Below are 18,342 nucleotides of genomic sequence, written 5' to 3'. Positions count from 1 at the left end.
ATACACATGTTATTGTACAATATATACACATTATTGTACATATATATACATAACTATACATATACATATAGATATACATATAGTTATGGAGAAGGCGATGGCACCCCACTCCAGTACTCTTGCCTGGAAAATCCCATGGACGGAGGAGCCTGGTGGGCTGCCGTCTATGGGGTCGCAGAGTCGGACACGACTGAGCGACTTAGCAGCAGCATATATTCATATACATACATATATACGTGTACATATATACACATAACTCAGCCACTCTGCTGTGTACCTGAAACTAACACAGCACTGTAAATCAACTCTATTTCAACAAAAATGAAAAAAACAGATGCTAAGACACCCCGCCATTTTTAGTGTTGTTTTCACATCCCGGTAACTTCTCAATCTAGGGAAAGAAGAATACAGAAGACTCAAGCACACAGAATTAAAATATGTATCTTATTTGACTTTTTTAAAAAAAAATATCAACTCTACTATCAAGAATTATGTGAACCGATACATACTGGGAAACATTATTTATTTTGTATAGCATTTTTGGGGCCAATATTCCATACTTTGCTCATGTTAACAGTAATAAGGTTCTCAAACATTCCTCCTTTCACAAGTTGAATAGCATGATACGAAAGGTCTACAAAAAAATGGAGTTCCAAGGTTAAAATGCCCACACTAGTAGTATTGAGAACTCAGAGTTTTATATTTTTACTTCTGAAATATGATCACAATTCTGGGCCATAATTAGAACATTAGTTACAGAAAACCTAAATTAAAAAAAAAAACACACCAATAAACCCCCAAATTAGCTAATAAAGTTTGCATACATTTTGTCTCTAAACAAGTACTATAAATAGCAAGCAATTTAATAAAACAAGACACTGGACAGTATAGAGAGCAGTAATTATGAATGCACCAAGTCAGGCCATTTGTACCTGGGTTACATTCATAAACCTTGTGCTGTAAGCCCTAGGAAACTCAGGCCCGCAGCTGATCATGCTCTGTCTTCGCCTATCATTTTTTTTTTTTCCTGAAAGTTGCATGCTGCTTGCCTATTTCCATATAAATCTAAAATATGCTGTTTATCCCATATGCACATGTGGTCAAGTGATCAAGAAACATATTTTCAGTCCTGAGCACTCCCTGCCCCATTTTAAAGGAAATCCTGTATGTAGTAAATTCACGCTAATTGGGAGCTCTATGAAGGGGTTAAAACGCTGTCCATTACAAGTCGGGTGGCCATTATAAATGTTACCCAAATAAAAGCCAGAAACAGGAAGCCAAAAAGCAGGTCCCTACGGCAGGCATGTCTTAAATGATATCATTTGTCAAGTTTCCAGCATCTTGTGGTGGGTGAACACACACAAAAAAGGAGGTCTGTGTTGTACCAAGGACGTTACATCCTCATTAGCTGGAATGTTCTTTAAGTACATAATGCAAGATTTTCATTTTAATAAAATGAAATGGTGACTTGTCACTGCACTTTCATTAGGTAAATACTGCATGTAATACTAATGACCATTTATAAAGGCGCTATCCTCCTCCTGAGAAACTCCATTCAGATGAAATCATATAATAACAATTTTTAGAGCACATCATGAAAAACTTCTCTGTAGTTTCTCTGCAAACTATATCCTGATTTTTTTTTTTTTTTAATGCTGAAGGTGGTGAACAATGGTAGTCATCATCAGATGAACCTGCAATGACATTGTTGGTATTTTTTGCAAAACCAAATTTGAAGGAAGAGCATTTGGCCTTTTACAAATCACAGTGGGACGGGAGGGAATAGCTGGGACTCCCTCGTTTCTTGGCATGCTAACTGGAGCCAAGGCTCTCCATCTGCCCAGCCAGGGACCTCAAGGCTGATGTGCAGAGAAGGCCACCCTGAGAACCCAGAAATAATTCATCCACCGGGATCGTTCAGCCCCGGCCCCGTCTCTAAAACAAAGACTGACAATTGCCCTGAATTATGGATGTACTTTTTGTGATATGTAATACAGTTCAGAAGAAAGGCGGAGAGAGGATCGCACCATTTCACCTCCCATTAGAGGCTGGGCTTGAACGATAATCCCAGAAGATGAAACTGATGCTGAACTATGACCCTCAATTTACAAATCATTTTTCAGAAGAATAAAAAAAAAAAAGTTTAAACATATTTTTGGCATTATCTGAATGGGCGGAATCTCTCATGCTTGTTTTCTAAGAATAAATGGAAACAGTATGCTCTGTAGTTTCTTAGTTTGGGGAGAGACAGAACATGAGGTTTTGAGATTATATTTTATTTTAAACCTGGTTGTTTGAATTTTTTTTTAACATAGCTGAATTTAGTGTATGCCTTCAAAACATAATAAATTTCTATTCTGTAGCTTCAGGGATCCATCCGTTAAAATGTTGGTCTTTCATCTTTATTACTCTCCCATTAAAATGAAAGAAACCGGGACGCACTTCAGTTTAGAAGAAGCAATTTAGTTGGCAATGTCCTTACTACTCAAGTCTTGACAGAGGGAGAAAGCCCATGATTGCTTAGACTTCACACATCTGTCTGCCTAGGACACAACTAAGCCTATCGGACAGAGACTACCTTACAGTGAATAATATTCTCTGATGAGCTGATTTGATTCCAGCGTTGCTCCACTACCAGTCATTCCCTTGCAGTTACATTCATAAAACCTGTCCCCTCCCCTTTGTTTGCCTGGGTCTCTAAAAGGGAGGCCAAGTCCCCTTCGGTTTCGCTACAGCTGTTAGGTCTGAAAGGGACAGATTAATACCCGAGCAGCACACTGGCCTGGCTTCTCCGGTGCCCTGCACTAGTAACCCCTGGCTATAATGAGGACGCAAAGAGCCTCCCATCGGGCTGTTACCCTTCTTCATAACTCAAAAGCGTCACAGTGGCAATAGCCTCCAGGGCTATTTGTCTTTAGTGCAGTTGTGACACTCCGGCATGATCCATAATTTGGCAACTATTTACCGTGACATTTCCCTTCAGTGCAGCCATAACATTCAGTGAAGCCATTATTTGGCTCCATTTACCATATAAATTGTATTGTTGTGCATGCATGCTAGCAGCTACATTAGATACCTGAAAATGAGTAAATCTTGTAAAATAGATCCTAACAGCTATTCAGCGGTAGGACTGCCTTGCCTCTCAGACAGAAGGAGAGAAAAATTAAATACGGTCACCAAGTTTCCTAGAATCTCTCTAATCCGGTGTCTGTTTGTTTAGCCTGTTAGAGACGCTGAAACCCAAGGCTCTGAAAAAGTCTGGTGGGCGTGGCTTCGTTAGACAGGCAGGGTGGGGTTCCCACCTCCGCGATGAAAACCCGGAGCAGCCTCTGGGGAGCTGAGGAAGGAGGAGACGAAGGTGGGTCAGCCGTGGGCTTGATTCAGAGGGGAAGGCTCGGGGCTGGGTACCTTCACGGGTGTGACGTCAGGTGATGGTGGCAAGAAGCATCTTGTCCCAACAGGCCGCGTGGAGACCTGAAGCGTGACATGGCATCAGTGGTGGCTACTCTACTTCCAGGTCAGGGAGAAAACCCGCCTTCCCAAAGTCTTGAATGAGAAGCAAATGCACGCTCATCTTAGGTCACTTCAGTCCCTGCTTTGCGGGATGCTGTTTGACACACCCCAGTAGGCGGATGAAGGGTTCTGTTCCGTGTCTACAGAGCTTTCCCTGTACGGCCATGTTTTGTTATGTTGACTCTTACTGTGGATGGAGCATATACTTCATTTCCCGTGCATGTACTAAATTTTTAAAGTCTCCCGAATCTCTAGTTTCCCTTTACCAAACCTGCTCTTTTGTCCATATGAGTTTTCAACACTACTTTGCTTCTTAAGGGAAGAGAGAAATTTTCCATCCCACACATGCCTCACCAGCATGATTGTGCATAAAATCATTAAATAAAGAGACATTCTTTAAAAGAGGTCTGTGCTCATTTAATTTTTTTTCTAATGACCTAACAGAGTCAGAGTTTTGGGAGAATCCTTCCAAATTTCTATTTAGAGAATTGGCTGGTAATTTATGGAAGGAGAAGGGCCATTTCCTGAGAATATGGACTCTTGAGAAGTGACTGACTTGCTCTCTCTCTCATTTATTAACAACTTGTTAGCATTATACCAAAATCTCCCATAGCAAAGAACTCATGAACTGTTTTCAAGCCCGATTTTAAAATCTCATCAAGTTGAAGACATGCTGATTTGATCAGATCTTGCATCAGGAATTAATTTAGTTCCCTGGAACAATAAAATCTGGAATGAGACTGTCCATGAGTGAAGAACTGAATGTAAAGGTTTTACCTCTGTGCCATGGAGGGAAGTTTTATTAGCACTTTTTTTTGGCAAGGGAAAGCAAAAAAAAAAAAAAAGGAAGCAAAGAAAAGAGAGAGACCTATACATTAAACTTTACTTTTGTTTTTTAAAAAAATATTATCTCCATTACCAACTAAAAATAAATTGATTTGAGTAATTCTGGGGCATAAAATGCCCATTTTCTTTCTCTTATGCCATTGTTCTGCTTTTATAGCTTACTGTTGACAGAGGGAGGTAATTCAACGACAATTTTTCCAGTGTTTTTTCTCATGTACATATAATCGACGGCCCGGAAGACCGATTCCAGGCCGGTAAACCTGCCCTCTGCAGACAGACCTCCAGTGTCCACCTCACAAACCAGCTCACCACCCGCATACATCTTGAGCAAGTGGTCCATGGCACCTCGAAACTCAGGAAGGTAATGGTTCAAGAAGAAGCCCTGGACGCTGGCAGATTTCTTCAGCAGTTTGGCTGGAAGTGTTCCTGCTTTCACGGGCGACAGGCCAGTAGGAGTCTGGTAGCCAGAGACGAACCCGATGACTATCAAGCGCCCTCGGGTAGCCAAGGCGTCCACGGCCAAGTCAAACATGGCTCCCCCGACGGACTCGTACACCACGTCCACACCTTGGGGGTACTCCTGCCTCAGGACGGTGCTCACGTGCTCGGTGTTATAGTTGATGGGGCGGTCGCAGCCAACAGACTTCAGAAAAGCAGACTTCTCGGCAGAAGAGCATGTTCCAATGACATGGCACTTGGCCTTCTTTGCGAGCTGGACGGCGAACTGGCCGGTGCCCCCGGCTGCCGCGGTCACCAGGACCTTCTTCCCTTCCGACAGCCCCCCGAGCTCTTTCAGGCTGATGTAGGCTGTGGTCCCACTCACCAGGAGCGTGAGATACTCGGGTTTCAGGCCCGGCACTGGGATGGCGACCCTGGCAGGCACCACCGTGTACTCAGCGAAGGAACCAGGCGCCATGTAGGCCACAGCCTGGCCGACCATGAACGCAGCGCTGGCAGACAGGCCCAAGGCCACCACCTCCCCGACACCTTCGAAGCCTGCGTCGAAGGGGGTCTTGACTGAAGGGTCGTAGCGGCCAGCCGAATAGTTGATGTCAGAAGCATTGACACCAACAAATCTAGAGGAAAACAAACACACACACACGTTCAGGTGCTTTCTTTGTCAAGGCTTTTTCTGTTCCTCTAAATCTGGTGACCATGGAGGGTGGTGAAGCTGTTATCTATTCTGATAGAATTTGAGAAAAACAAACACCCAAAACTCTTGATATGCACTTCAAAAAAAAAAAAGAAAGAAAGAAATCAAACAAATGTGAGCTCAACAGTGATTCCATATCAGAGTTTTGGTTTATTGTATTCTTTTATTAGGTTAGGAATAATTTCACATCCCTCTAAACAGGTTGTTTATTTCATACGCCATTTATTCCCTTTCTCTTTCTTTCAAAAGAGAGGAAAAAAAAAATTCAGGAAGCCCTCATACACAAACTTCACTAGAGCTATGAGTTGGAAATTAATTGGTCTCTTAGCAAAGATGTTAAAAACAACAGAGGGATAAAATATATTCAAAGAGGTAGACTTGTATTGATTCTGGCAACAATTTAACACTTCAGATAATAATAGTAACGACAATGATATTATTAAAGATTGATGTAATGTACAAGGTCACTGGCTGTTACACGTTACTGCAGGGCTTGTTTCAAACAGTGTGAGAGGCTGCAGCAAATTTTCCTTCTGATGTAACTGTGTCCAGTGTGAAAATATGCATTTTGATTAATTGAACAAAAATTGTCTCATAAGGGTAGAGAGATTTTTATGGAACATCCAACATTTTACAGTCCTTCCCAGATGAAAAGGAAAGCAAATCGACACTATATTTTTCCTCAACAAGAAGCAGAGACATACTTGATTAATACCAGATGATTATTTTCACTTTGGTATCCAGAGTCAATTTAATTGCCAGGCTGGTATTTTTACCAGCTTTTTTTCATCTCAGTATACTTCATAACAAAAATATCCTGATACATAAGGGGAAAAGCCATTCTCCTAAGGATGTCGGGAGGTGGCCGAGACACACTACTGGAGGACCCTAAAGACGCCATTTCCACCTGTAATGAAAGGAAAAGGTGCTGGGATCTGGGGGCAGGAGGGAAGCTGGTAAGTAGGGTTCATGTTAAAATAATTTAACTTAATAAACCCCAAACTGCCCCGCACAAGGACTCACTTCCACTTTGTATAGAGACAATACTTAGCCCTCGTAAATGTGCCCTTATGACGGTGCCCGGCATACACGATTGGACACTCTCTACATATTTCATCAACAGAAATAAGAAAGCAGGAAACTCCTTCGGGCTCGTCCAGCAGCTTTCAGAAGTTACCAGACGCAAGGCCTCACAATCACGTTACAGGATTCCATGCCCGAACAGGACACATAGTAATGAGAAGCGGGAATAACGGTTTGTGGTGGGTTCTCATTTGGCATTTAATGCCAAGACGCCCACGTTCCATCTTTGGGCAGGGGAGGGCCGGGCATCTTTCCTTTCACTTTGCCGAGTTCTCCAGGCCTGGCCTAGTGTCCTGAGCGCGTGCTTCCGGACCTCGGGGAAGGCGGCGGTGGAGCCCTGTCGGGGTGCCTCTGGATGCCCGATCGCTGGGGCTGGAAGGCCGGCTGCAGGACCGCCGGCGGGGGCGGGAAGGCGGGCTGTGCTTACAGGTGGGGGCCAGGGCGGGTAGCCCGCTCTGTTCTCGCTCAGGATTAGACTCACCCTTCCCGTGGCCTTCGCGCCTCCCGTCTTGCCCCCTCCCTCCCGCCCACCTCCCCACCCCCGCCCCCTTCCCGCGCTGGCGTTTCTGCCTTTCCAACCACAGAGCCCCTTCCCTTGCGGGAGCCCCCGCCTTGAACTCGGCCCCTCGGGTCACCCTCATCTCCAAACCGGAGCGAACTGGGGGGAGGGGGCTGGGGAGCGGGAAGGGGCTGTTGGAGGAAAAGGCAGTCCCATCACCGCCCCCACCCTCCGCACCCCCGTCCGGGGCTGTGGTTGCCACTTCCAGGCGGGAGGCGGAGGACCGAGCAGGGCGCACGCCTGGGAGACAAGCGGCGGCGGGGCGAGGGCACCCGCGCAAAGTGGGCAGCGAGGGCCCGTGTGTGTGTGTGTGTGTGTGCGCGCGCGCGCGCGTTGGGGGGCAGGGTGGGCTCTGTCGGGAGCTCGGCGGCTGCAGCCCACCAGCGGCAGCTTGAGCTCACCAAGGGGGCTTTGCTTAAAAACCCAAATCAGACATTGCGGTGGAGCCCGGCCAGCGCTGGAGCGGGAGCCGGAGACCACAGGGCCCGCCCCGCGCCCGGTCCACGTCCCCGCTCCCTGCGGCGCCCTCGATGCGCCCGGGCCAACCTGCAGGGCGCCAGAAACCCGCGCTTCTGGGACTATCTCCCCTCGCCAAGTGCCCGGCCTCCACCGACTGCCCGGCCGGTGCCGTCGTCCCGCGGTCTCTCCACTGCCACCACGGACAGATGCGATCCGTGAGTCCGACTCCCGGAGCGGACTGGAGTCGCCCGGGTCGCCGCCCAGGCCCGCGACCATGACCTCAGCCTCCCTGGGCCGAGCCGGGATCCCGGCGGGCGCGCCCAGTCCACACCGGCCGCCGAGCTCGGGCCCTGGGGCGATCTAGTGCCAGGGGATCCCGGGGCACGCGGCGCTCCTGAGCTCATCGGCCTCGCGACAGAAGCCGCCGGCGGCCAGACCGTGACCTTGGCCTCGCAGGCACCCCCATTTTTCGTGTCTTTCTACCCTACCCTGCCGTCTTCTAAATCGCCCGCGTCGTCGGTGAAGGAATCCGGAGTTCCTGCTCGGCTCCGCACACCTCACCCTCTCCAGGATCGCCCAGCCTCTGGTTGCGAGCCCCCACCTCTCCCTGAACCCCCGCTTTGACGCTGCGCCGCCACCGCGGCTGGTGTGGACCCGCCACTGCCCGGACGCGCCTTGGTTCTTACCTGGGCTTTGGGAAGAGGATTGGGAGGAGTGGGAGCCGGCGCCTTCGGCTCCATCAGAAACAAGTTCAAGAGCGGCAGGCGCGTGTCCGGGTTTGGGGAGCAGCGGACAGAAAGGGCGAGTGAGAGAGAAAAAGAAAGAGAAGACGCGCTAGGGAGGATGCGTGCATTTGGAGACTCGTCTGTACCCCTTTAATTTAAACTACGTGCTTTTAATGAGTGCAGGGGTCTAGCGATCCGACAGGCAGACCCTCGCAAAAGACAAAAATCGAGGAGCCCCGGGAAAAAGAACGGGATGTTTGGGGCTCTCCCCAAATATATACCCTTCCAGAGTCACTCGGTTTATTTACACTAAAAAGCGATGAGCCCTTTCGTCATGTTTATTGTGAAACAGGGCAGCGGTCCGAGGGAAGGCAATGGGTTTTCTGTTAACAAAAATCAAACCCGAAGACTCAAGTCCAGAGCTAAACCTTCAATACCGGAAGACAAAGTCCGCCAAACCAGACCTTCCTTAAAAAAAAAAAAAAAAAGAAAGAAAGAAAAGAAAGAAAAAGAAAAAAGGGGGATAAAGAAAAGGAAGAATGAAGGAAAAAAAAAATCTCGGCCTGGAGAATGAGCAGGAATAGTTACCCTCCCTTGAGCAACAAACGGTTTATCAAAAATGCCCTCCCCATCCCCCACCCTCTCTGTGCCGGTCCTACAAACTCTTTGCTCCATTATCTTACATTTGAACAGAAAATCGTTAGAAATATTTGGAAACGAAATAATGTGGCAGTATCTTGCAAAAAAAGAGAAATCTAAAAATAGTGCGTGAACTGAACCAGAGGGAGTCGGAGTCTTTCTCCCTTTATTTTCTTCTCTTTTCTGAGGAGGGAAGCGGGATTTCCTCGGATGTTAGAAAGCCGAAGGCCAGAAGTGGATAAAGGAAAGGCGTGGGCACGTTCTAGAAGGATTCTAGGCCCCCTTCTCACACCTTTCCTAAATGATAAACTTGATTATGCTAAATCGATGTCTTAAAAAGCACCTCTATCACTGTGAATAAAGAATTTGTATTTTCTGTTAAAATGGAAAGACACGTGTAAAAGGTTCCGCTGAAAGACAAAGTCAGACGGAGCACAATTAAAACCACCCAGACACCTTTCCAAACATGTGAATTTGGGCTGAATCCATTCACTCCGGAGCATATTATTATTATTATTACGATTAAAATGAGAAGCTCTTGCACATAATTTTCATGCAGTTGACACTGTTCGGGGCGATTTGGTCTGGGATTAAAATGAACTAACCTGTAGTGAAGTATTGAGCCTCTATTCTTAAAAAAAAAAAAAAAAAATCGGTAAAATGCCACCCTTACTGACAACGTTTGCTAGAATAAAGGATCTTGCCACAGTTTTGGGGGTAGGGGCATATTTTCCAGCAGAGTAAGGAGAGGGACAGGCAGAGGTCCGCCCCCTCCCCACAAGCAGAAAACGCGCCCCCTTCTTCTGTGACGGATTTCAAGGTAGAAGTTAGAGGTCAAGCGGTGACTATAAATATCCTATTTATAGTAAAGGGATTCTTGGCATCTGTGGATGGAAGATAGAGGTGTGGATCTTAAAGCAACCCAAGTTGAGAGCATCCAACATGGCAGCCGGTGCTCCAGAACTCCAACCGACCACCCAGTTCGGGGACCGGCCCTGGTGACCCAGCGCGGGGAAGGGGCGCACACCCTGCGGAGCTGGTGCCCCGCAGGCGGGCAGGCCGGTTCTGCGGGCAGGAACTCCTCCACAGCGGTGCGGGCGGGGGTCCCGCCGCGCCGCTGCTGGGAGTGCGGAAACTTCACACCTTCCCCTGCCCGCCCCGCTCAGTCACCCCCACCCCACTTCACACCCTGTTTGTAAAAGGTGTTCTTTCCCCAAGCAGCCTGGTGTGTGCCATTGGTGCTCACAGTTCACAGTTGCGGGGGGCGGGGGTGGGGGGTGGGAGAAAAAGCCTGAGTGAAACTTTGCCTGTTGGATTTCTTCGGTGGTTTTTTAAATCTGAGTCTCATCTCACTTCCAGCAAATCACTCGTGTGTTTTGTATGTCCTGCGTGAACACTCACCCACCCTTCTTTTCAACTTGGCAGGACGCGCGTCTGGATCTCAACTGCCTTAGCGGTTCCTGGTACTGATGAAGAAATCCTCCGAAGCCCGGGTCCCAGCGGTGCACTTCAGCTCACCGGTTCAGGCGCCCCCTGCCCCCACCCCTTTCCCAGCCTCCACTCAGTCCCACCCTTGGCTCACTTGGTTTCTACCTCTCCAACAGGTTCCCAGAAGTCTGACATCCTGGTCAGAATTCCGAAGTCTCCGAGCCAGGTTTGGAAGACTGATACGAATCTCTAAAATGGACCGTTCAGCATTGCCCCAAGCTGATTAGATAAGATACACGGTCCTTCCTTCAGTCCTCGCCGAGGACCGGGTGCTTTCGAGCACACCACTGACAACCTGGTTACAACCAGAAGTCACTTCTCCCTCGGAAAGTATTACGCAACCTAAAATATGCAACACTCGCCCCACAGACGGGACTGACCCGGTGGGCGAGCCCCGCTCTCGCCAAGGGGGATGGAGGAAGCGGACGCCCCGCCTGCAAGTCAGGCAGCGAGAGGACCCACCGGCAGAGCCGCGGGCACGGCTCTGAAGAGTGAGGTCCCTTCCCTCTTGTTGCTTCAGCAGTTACTAAAGATTAGTGAGACAGAAACAAATTAAGGTGGGCAGTGTGGAGGTGGAAATGACAGTCCCAAGGTCGGGCGACGACCCAAGCCTCACTCAGTCTGCAAAACCTGCGGCCATGCCCCCGCCCCGGCCCCGCCGCCCGGGACGCGCGCCCCGCGCCCCGCGGTACACTGCAGGGCACAGACGACAGTCACACAGAGCTGACAACACGCAGACGGCACCAGCGAGGTGCACACCAACACACCCAACGACAGGCTCCGCCACAGCCAGGCAGCTGCCAACCTGGAGCGGAGAGGAACAGCCAGCCAGGGCCCCGGCCTCCTTCCTCCAAAGCACGTTACCTAAACGTCGCGGTTTGTGTCCAGGCTGTTCCCAACTCCACCCTAAAGATTAGGCGATCGCTGGAGCCGTGGGTGCGCGCGGGTGGGCTGGGCGGGGAGCCTCCCCTTCTGGGTCCCGTCGGTTTTATTTCGGGAGCGGGAGGGGGAGGAGGAGGGAGGGCTGGGGGAGGGGAGGGGAATCCCAAATTAAAATAACCCTCCGTTATGAGGACGTTCGGTGCCATCGGATATTCACACCGGCAACAGTCTCATTACGTTCGCCTTCGCCAGATGGCGGCGGGTTCAACTTCCCGGGATCTCGCAAAGTCGGGCTCTGAGCCCGAGCGCGCGCCGGGAGTGGGGACGCCGGCGGGCGCGGGACAGCACCGGAGCTGCGCGGCGCAGCGCGGGCCGGGGCCTGGGCTGGGGGCGCGCGCCGGGCTCACCGGTTCCGGACGAGGAGGTCTCCGTCCCCGGGGAGGGGCACCGGGCAGTCCCGGCGCAGGGTGACGGCCTCTCGGAAGTTGGGGCTCAGCCGGGTCACCACCAGCTTCTGCATCTCGCTAGGGATGGCCGAGCCCTGGAAGTCCAGGAAGTGGCGGGCGTACGACATGTCCACGATGGCTCGGGTCCCGGCGAGCGCCAGCCTCTGCATGGCCCGCGCCTCTGCCTTCTTTCTGCGCCGCCGCTGGCCGGGGTCGCGCCCAGTCCGGGCCGCTCGGCGAGGCGAGGCTCCGCGCGGCGGGCGGAGCGGGCGGGTCCGCCCCTCCTCCGGCCCGCGCCCTCCCCTCGGCTCCCCCCGCCCCGCTTCCCCACTACGCTTGGCGCCCGCTCCCCTCTCCTGCCCCGCCGCGCGCTGCACGGGTAGTCCGCACAGCCCCCGCGGTTCCCGGGCGCGCCACCCCCGGGGTCCGGGCCGGGGGATCGCTGACGCCCTGGCCGCTGCTCCTTTAATCTTTTTGTTTTGGTTTGAATCTGCTTGGCGCAGACTGGCCAAGGATCCTCTCCGCCCTCCCCCTTCCTCCCGGCGCCCGGGAGGCACCGGATATCTCCACCCTCCCCACGATCTAAAAGCCGGATTTGACTCCTCTAAAAGGGTGAGGGGGGCGGCGAGGGCACCCGCGCGTCCGGCTACCGCCGCGGCCCACAGCCGGCGGCAGCCCGGGGCGTCCTCGGAGCTGCGCGGCGCCCAGCGGCCGGCGCAGGCGCCTCCCCTTCCCGTGCGGAGCGTTCACTTCCTTGCAAGGTGGTACGAATCAACCCCGAGCGCGGCCGGGGCGGCGGGGCACGGCCCGGGCCCGGGGCCGGGCGGGGAGCCCTGGGCGCCGGTGCGGGCGCAGGAGCACCCAGCGCCGGACAGGGGGTGCCCAGGGCATCCTGCGCCCCAGGCTGTTGGCCCTTGTCCCCGCAACGCCTCGCCCGTGTCGCCTTGCCCTTAGTCTGTCCCATGTAAGTTGCACGAACTAAGCCATTTTATTTATTTTGGCCAAGACTTCATGTTTTTCCATGACTGTTTTAAGTGGCCTCTACAAGACTGTTACAGGTTTCCCACTGGGAAAGAAACACAGATACTGGAAACCAGAGGGTCAAATTCCCACAACACACGAACATCTTAAACTTCTGGGGGTGGGGGGTGGGGGTGGTGCCAAGGGCCTTAATGGAACTGGATGGAGACGTTGCCATGATGTATGAGGACCTTTTTTATAACCCAGTTAGAAAGATCTGCCTTTCCATCGTGTCAATTATCTCCCTGTTTGTATTGACCAAATAATCAATTCACTTCTCACAGAGGGGCCAGATTAAATATATTCCCCATTTTTTTGTGTGATGAGCAAAGTCCATCATTAAATTTTTATTAAAGGAATACATTGAAGTGAAACATGTTTCCTTATTTCCACTTACTCATTAATTACCAAAATATAAAAGCCGCACAGTGCCCCTCCCCAATCACATCTAACCCCCAAACTAGGATTGCAAAAGTGACACAGGTATTTTTATCTCAAATGTCGGACATTCCTCTTCCAAGGGTAGTTTGTGTCCACGTGGGTGCGTGTGTGTGAGTGTACAAGCGGGGGCGGAGGGGGAAACTCGCAGGTTTAAAAATCTGCAGGAACTAGTGTCTACTCAACTTGGCTTATAACACATGGGCTTCACCCACGGTCAACCGGTGGATTACAATAACAAACCCCTCAATGTCTTTCTCCAGTGTGCAATCTTTTATGTTATGGCGTATTAAGATTTCTTTTTTGTGTCATATTGTTTAGCTCGGGGGGGAAAAAAAAAGAAAACAAAGCAATTAAAAAGATTGACAGGTATGGTTTGTGAGAGACCTATTTGTAATTGTCAGGGTGACGTTGGCGAGAGGAGGAGGAGTAAAAACTGAAGCCGGAAAAGCAGCTCGATGTGTCTGTCTATCAGTTGAGACTGTCTGAAAGCTCTGCGATCCGAATGTGTGTTATATTTCACTGAAAAGAGGAGCGAGCGAGAGTGCATCTCCTCTCTCCCAGGAGTTTGGGGGGGACCGTCCACGCTCATCTCGCCCACCCAGTGAATGTCTGCTCTTCACCCCTTCGCGCACACTCTCCGGGTTGTTGTTGTTGGCTTTTTTTTTTCTCGGAAGGGGGGGTGCTTTTTGTGTATTTTTCAAAATTTTTCTGTTGGAAGATCAAGACCGGCCAAAAATCCATGATCAAAATGTGTTTGCATTAGATTTCGCCTCCGAAGAAGCGGCGATCCTGGCGGCACAGCCCCGCGGGGAGCGCGGGGCACCAAGTGGCGCTCCGGCGGCGGGTGACACTGTTTGATCTGTGACTGTTTGGAAGGTGGAGCAGCGCCTGACATCTCCCCCCGGCGCATGGATGTACGGGGGCTTCACTCCTCTGTCTTGTTTGCTTTCTTCCTCTTAGACTAAGTGCGGGGAGGAAAAGGACAGCCCGGATCGGCCTCGCCGGCGCACAATGAGCAAGCTGCGACCCGCGCACTAAAAACACTCGCCGCGACCCCCGCACCGCCTGGAGCGAGGGGGAGAGAAAGTTGCGCTCCGAGACTCTCGGCTCGCGGAGGAAGGCGCAGGGCAGCGCCCGCAGAGGCGCCCGGAGGAGCGCCCGCCAGCAGCACCGCGGCGGCGGGGAGGCGGCAGCATGGAGCGCGGGCCGCGGGCCGGCCCTCCGAGCTCCCGCCGCTGCGCCCGCGGCCCGCGCCGGGGATGACTCCGGGCTCGGCGCCCAGGCCCCGCGCGCTCCGCCCGCAGCCCGGCGGCCGGGACGCGGCCCGCGCGGCCGCGGCCGCCGCCTCCTGAGCGGCCCCGGGCGCGGCCGTCCATGCGAGCGGCGCCCCGCGGACCGCGGCGCGCCCGGAGCCCGGAGCCCGCGGGGACGAGGCCAGAGTTGGGCGCGCCGCGGAGTTGCGCCCGCGCCCGGGGCCCCGCGTCCCCGCGCCCCGCGAACTCCGGCGGCGGCTGAGGCCCGAGCAGCATGCCGAGGAGGAAGCAGCAGGCCCCCCGGCGCTCGGCAGGTAACGGGCGTGCGGGCCGCGCCGCGGGGAGCGGGGCCGGCGGGGGGGGGGGCGCGGCGCGGGGGGCGGGGGGCCCGGCGGCCGGCGCGCGGGGCGGGGGCGCGGGCGGCGCTCCCCCTCTGGGCCCGGGAGCGAGGCCCGGCCCGCGCCCGGCCGCCGGCGCCCCGGGGCAGCCGTCAGCGTCTCCCCACCTGGGCCGGTGCGCGGAGCGGAGAAACTTCACGGCGCTCCTCGGCACGGCGAGGAGCCCCGACGGGCCGGGGAGGCCGGGGGAGGCCGAGGGGCCGCCGGAGCTCCTGGCTGCCTCGGGAGGGGGCGTGCGCCGGGCAGACGTAGCTCCTCCACGGCCTGAGCGCGCTGGGAAAGTCCTCCGGAGGCGGGGAGGCTGAACCTGACACTTGAAATAAGGTCACCAGCCTGGGACGCAAGGAATGCGGTCGGAGGATTTCTCTGGAAAATAGCAGCCTTTAATGTCCTGTGCAAGAGGCTTCTGCCCCCCACGCCCCCCCTTTTTTTTTATTACCTCTAAAGATGTCTTTTGATCAGGCCAGCACAAGGCAGTGATAGTGCAGAATCTGATTGAACAGAAAAGTTATTTTTCTCTGGAGGAGGAACTGGCAGGAGCTGGTTTTCCTTGTTTTCTGTTTTATTAGAGGATTGCCATCCTTGATTTGATGTGTGATTGATCGCCTGTCATCCGGCGGCCTTTGATCTATTCATTCCTGATAAACATCAATAAATCACTCACCATGGAAACACACATGCTCCTGACAGCTCAGCCACTCTCAGGGCGACTTTTCTCTCTCGCTCCCCCTTTTTCCTGCTCCATTTTAATTTTGTCTCAGAAGTTTTACAGCTGCAGCATCCTCAACTCAGCTCACCTCCTAATCCATGGCTGAGACCCTGGCGTGGGTCGACTGCAGTGCATTTTTCACTGCAGGTCTGAAAATAGCCGGATAGTTCTTTCGGCTGCCTACTCAAGTCTTGTCTCGATTTTGGACACTGTTTATGGAGCTTGGAGTACCACCGATCTGCCAGTGAGTTATCACTAAGTAAGAGAGTAAATCAACTCTCTCCAAGCTGTTAGGGGGGAAAAAAGTAATAAAAGGGTGTTGTGTGTTTAAACAAGTGTGACTCTTTGTTGCAGTATAGAATCGAATCTGAATAATTTTTAGTGTTACCCTCAGTAATGGGCTCCTGTTCATGTCTCCATAGATGCGTTTAAAGCTGAGGTCATTGCTCCCCCAAATCTCACAAATAATATCCACATGTACAAAGGGTCAAATAAAAGAAGCTAATGACTTCTATTAGATCCTTGAGAGAAATGCTTGCCAGAGCAGAGGCAACTTTGATGTTCAGCGTTCATAGCATAAAGTGGACAGAAAGGGGAATGTTTATTATTATTATTTTTAATAAAACTTTGAAGAGTGCAGTAAGATACTGCAGAGAGTATGTGCCTCCCTCGTACCCCCTAAACATATAGCACCATCCATAAAGACATTCACCCTTTGCTTGTGCTGAAAGTGAGAGGTCTCTTAGCGTTTTTACTACCAGAGGGATTTATATGACAGAAGGTACATTGAAAAGTTGCATTTCGAAGATGACTCCTGGACACTGAAGAACTTTTGCGGTTAGAGTGCGGTGGATGTTTCTGAGGACAAACAAAATGCTGAGGGAATGAGGTACTGCAACTTTAAATACCACCTTTTTTTTTTTTTTTTTTTAATAAAAGGTTTGAAAGTTGACAAGGGCATGATGGTGCATGGTAATCCATCCTGGCAGCTCTTACATAAAAACAAGCCGTCAAGGCGACTTTTTTCCAATATTGATTTAATTGTCTGTCTTTTGACAGGCACATATATCATTGGCTTTAATGGTCAATCAAAAGTTGGCAGGCTCAGTGTTTCCATTCTTTCCTCTACACGACATTTGGCATACTTAATCAAAATGCTGCAAAGTGATGGCCATGAGGAGCCGATGACTGAGTCATCTGCTGTACAGGAACTTGAGAGGGGAAAAAACCCTAAAAAAATGGAGCCAAAATATATTTTAGTTGAGAGGAAATTGAGACATGTTCCAAGTATCCTGTGTTTTGAAGTAAGATTTCAAAAATAGATTCCATACTAAGAGGTCCTGTGTAAGTTTAATTACAGGCTTTATTATCTCTACTCTGATCCCAAACCTGCAGGACTCTTGTGTTCATTAAATGAGCCATTGTTTAGTTCTTACCCCCCTTACCCATTAAAAAACAACAACAACAACACTTAAGGTGGATTCCTAGCAAAATAAAGCTGTTTGCTTTCATCTGAAGTTACTTCCATTAACACACACTGATTCACACTCGCTTATTTTCACTAATATTTACGTTGGCTTAAGTCTTCGATGTATTTGTCATGGTTTAGGTGAGAAAATCTTGATTTCCTTCATCTTAAGCATTTAATAGGAATCTTCTAACGTTCCCTCTGGAAGTAGCCAGAATACATTTGTAGCGAATATTATGTGTTCATTTTCAGGAAAAGAGAGAGGGCAATTATATACATATGGGAGTCATGGTATTTTCCAAAGTGTTTTTATTATAACATTCTGACTGGCTTCCTCCCCCCCACCCCACTTAAAGCTGCACATTCATTGGCCTGCCTCACTGTTCCATCCGTAACTGATGAGTTTTTCTTTAGAATATCTTAGTGTCAAATAATTGATTGTTTGGTCGCCAGGAAGTTGGTGGGTGACAGATGTAGAATAGCAATACTTCATAGTGATGAGAGAGGAAGGGAAAATTATCTAAATGAATCCTCTTTATATAAAAAAATAAAGAAGTACTGCTCAGAGGAAATGGCTCCTTCGTAATGAAGCGGCTTCTTAATTATCAAAAAAGGTAAGGTTGTTTAGCCAGCTTCATTAACAGGCCCCTAATTATCTGTAAACCTGATGGATTTGTGACAGGCGTAACGATTAATGCCGACAAATTCAGTGAGCTGTCAAGTTTGCAGCCCGCTTGATGTAATCACGTTGATATTATACAGTCCCCATAGCCTGTAGTGCAGTATTAACTCAATTTGCTGCTGCAGGTGACAAATGGACTTTGCTACCTGACTAATCATGTCACAGAGACAATGCTGCTTAATGACCTCCGTAATCCTGGCTTTGAACTGTGCAATAAAGCCGAGACAGAAAACCAACCACTCAGCTGTTTTTTATTTCTATTTTTTCAATTCTGGAGATCCTAATGGTTGGACTTCCTGTGAGTTAGGCCTGCTGTTCTAAGTGGAAGGGAGAGGCAGCATGTCGATGCAGCAGCCTGAAATAAAAAGTTTGTGAAAATCCTCATTTTCAGGTGTGGTATAAGATATATGACCAAAGTATGTGGCTGGTGTGGGGGGGGCGCACCCCCTTGAACCGGGTTCCGGTAATCTTAGTGTGATCTGTAAATATGTCGAGTGGAGGAGGCCAGATGATTTCTGGGGGAGACTCACACCTGTGAGTTCCGGGAGCAGGGTTTCTATGAAGATGGGGACCATCTC

At 50.8% G+C, this 18,342-nt stretch overlaps 2 protein-coding genes across 4 annotated transcripts in view; one reads left to right on the top strand and one right to left on the bottom strand.

Moving 5' to 3' along the window:
- Positions 1–506: 506 nt before the first annotated feature.
- On the bottom strand, positions 507–12,041 carry PTGR3 (prostaglandin reductase 3). Of its 3 annotated transcripts, none has more exons than XM_086372123.1 (2): positions 11,330–12,041; positions 507–5,435 (listed from the first exon to the last, which is right to left on the bottom strand). In XM_086372123.1, the coding sequence occupies exons 1-2, from the start codon at positions 11,551–11,553 to the stop codon at positions 4,511–4,513; spliced, it is 1,149 nt and encodes a 382-aa protein (XP_086228249.1). In that variant the 5' UTR covers positions 11,554–12,041; the 3' UTR covers positions 507–4,510. The 3 variants fall into 3 exon arrangements, with proteins under 3 accessions (XP_086228249.1, XP_086228250.1, XP_086228251.1); XM_086372124.1 differs by having other exon boundaries at positions 11,755–12,041; XM_086372125.1 differs by lacking the exon at positions 11,330–12,041 and adding an exon at positions 8,300–8,588.
- A 2,601-nt stretch (positions 12,042–14,642) lies between these two features.
- TSHZ1 (teashirt zinc finger homeobox 1) overlaps positions 14,643–18,342 on the top strand; it is a 79,373-nt gene continuing 75,673 nt past the window's right edge. The window contains exon 1 of the mRNA XM_086372122.1: positions 14,643–14,821. Within this exon, the coding sequence (XP_086228248.1) occupies positions 14,782–14,821 (40 nt within the window). The 5' untranslated portion in view covers positions 14,643–14,781. The remainder of the gene's footprint in view (positions 14,822–18,342) is intronic.

Source organism: Bos grunniens, chromosome 24 (assembly GCF_055505025.1).
Source record: "Bos grunniens cultivar Pamir isolate PY7600 chromosome 24, Bosgru_T2T1.0, whole genome shotgun sequence".
In the NCBI taxonomy this organism is placed as follows: domain Eukaryota; kingdom Metazoa; phylum Chordata; class Mammalia; order Artiodactyla; family Bovidae; genus Bos; species Bos grunniens.
The sequence above is the reverse complement of the archived record's forward strand: the minus strand, read 5'-3'. Positions and strand labels throughout refer to the sequence as shown.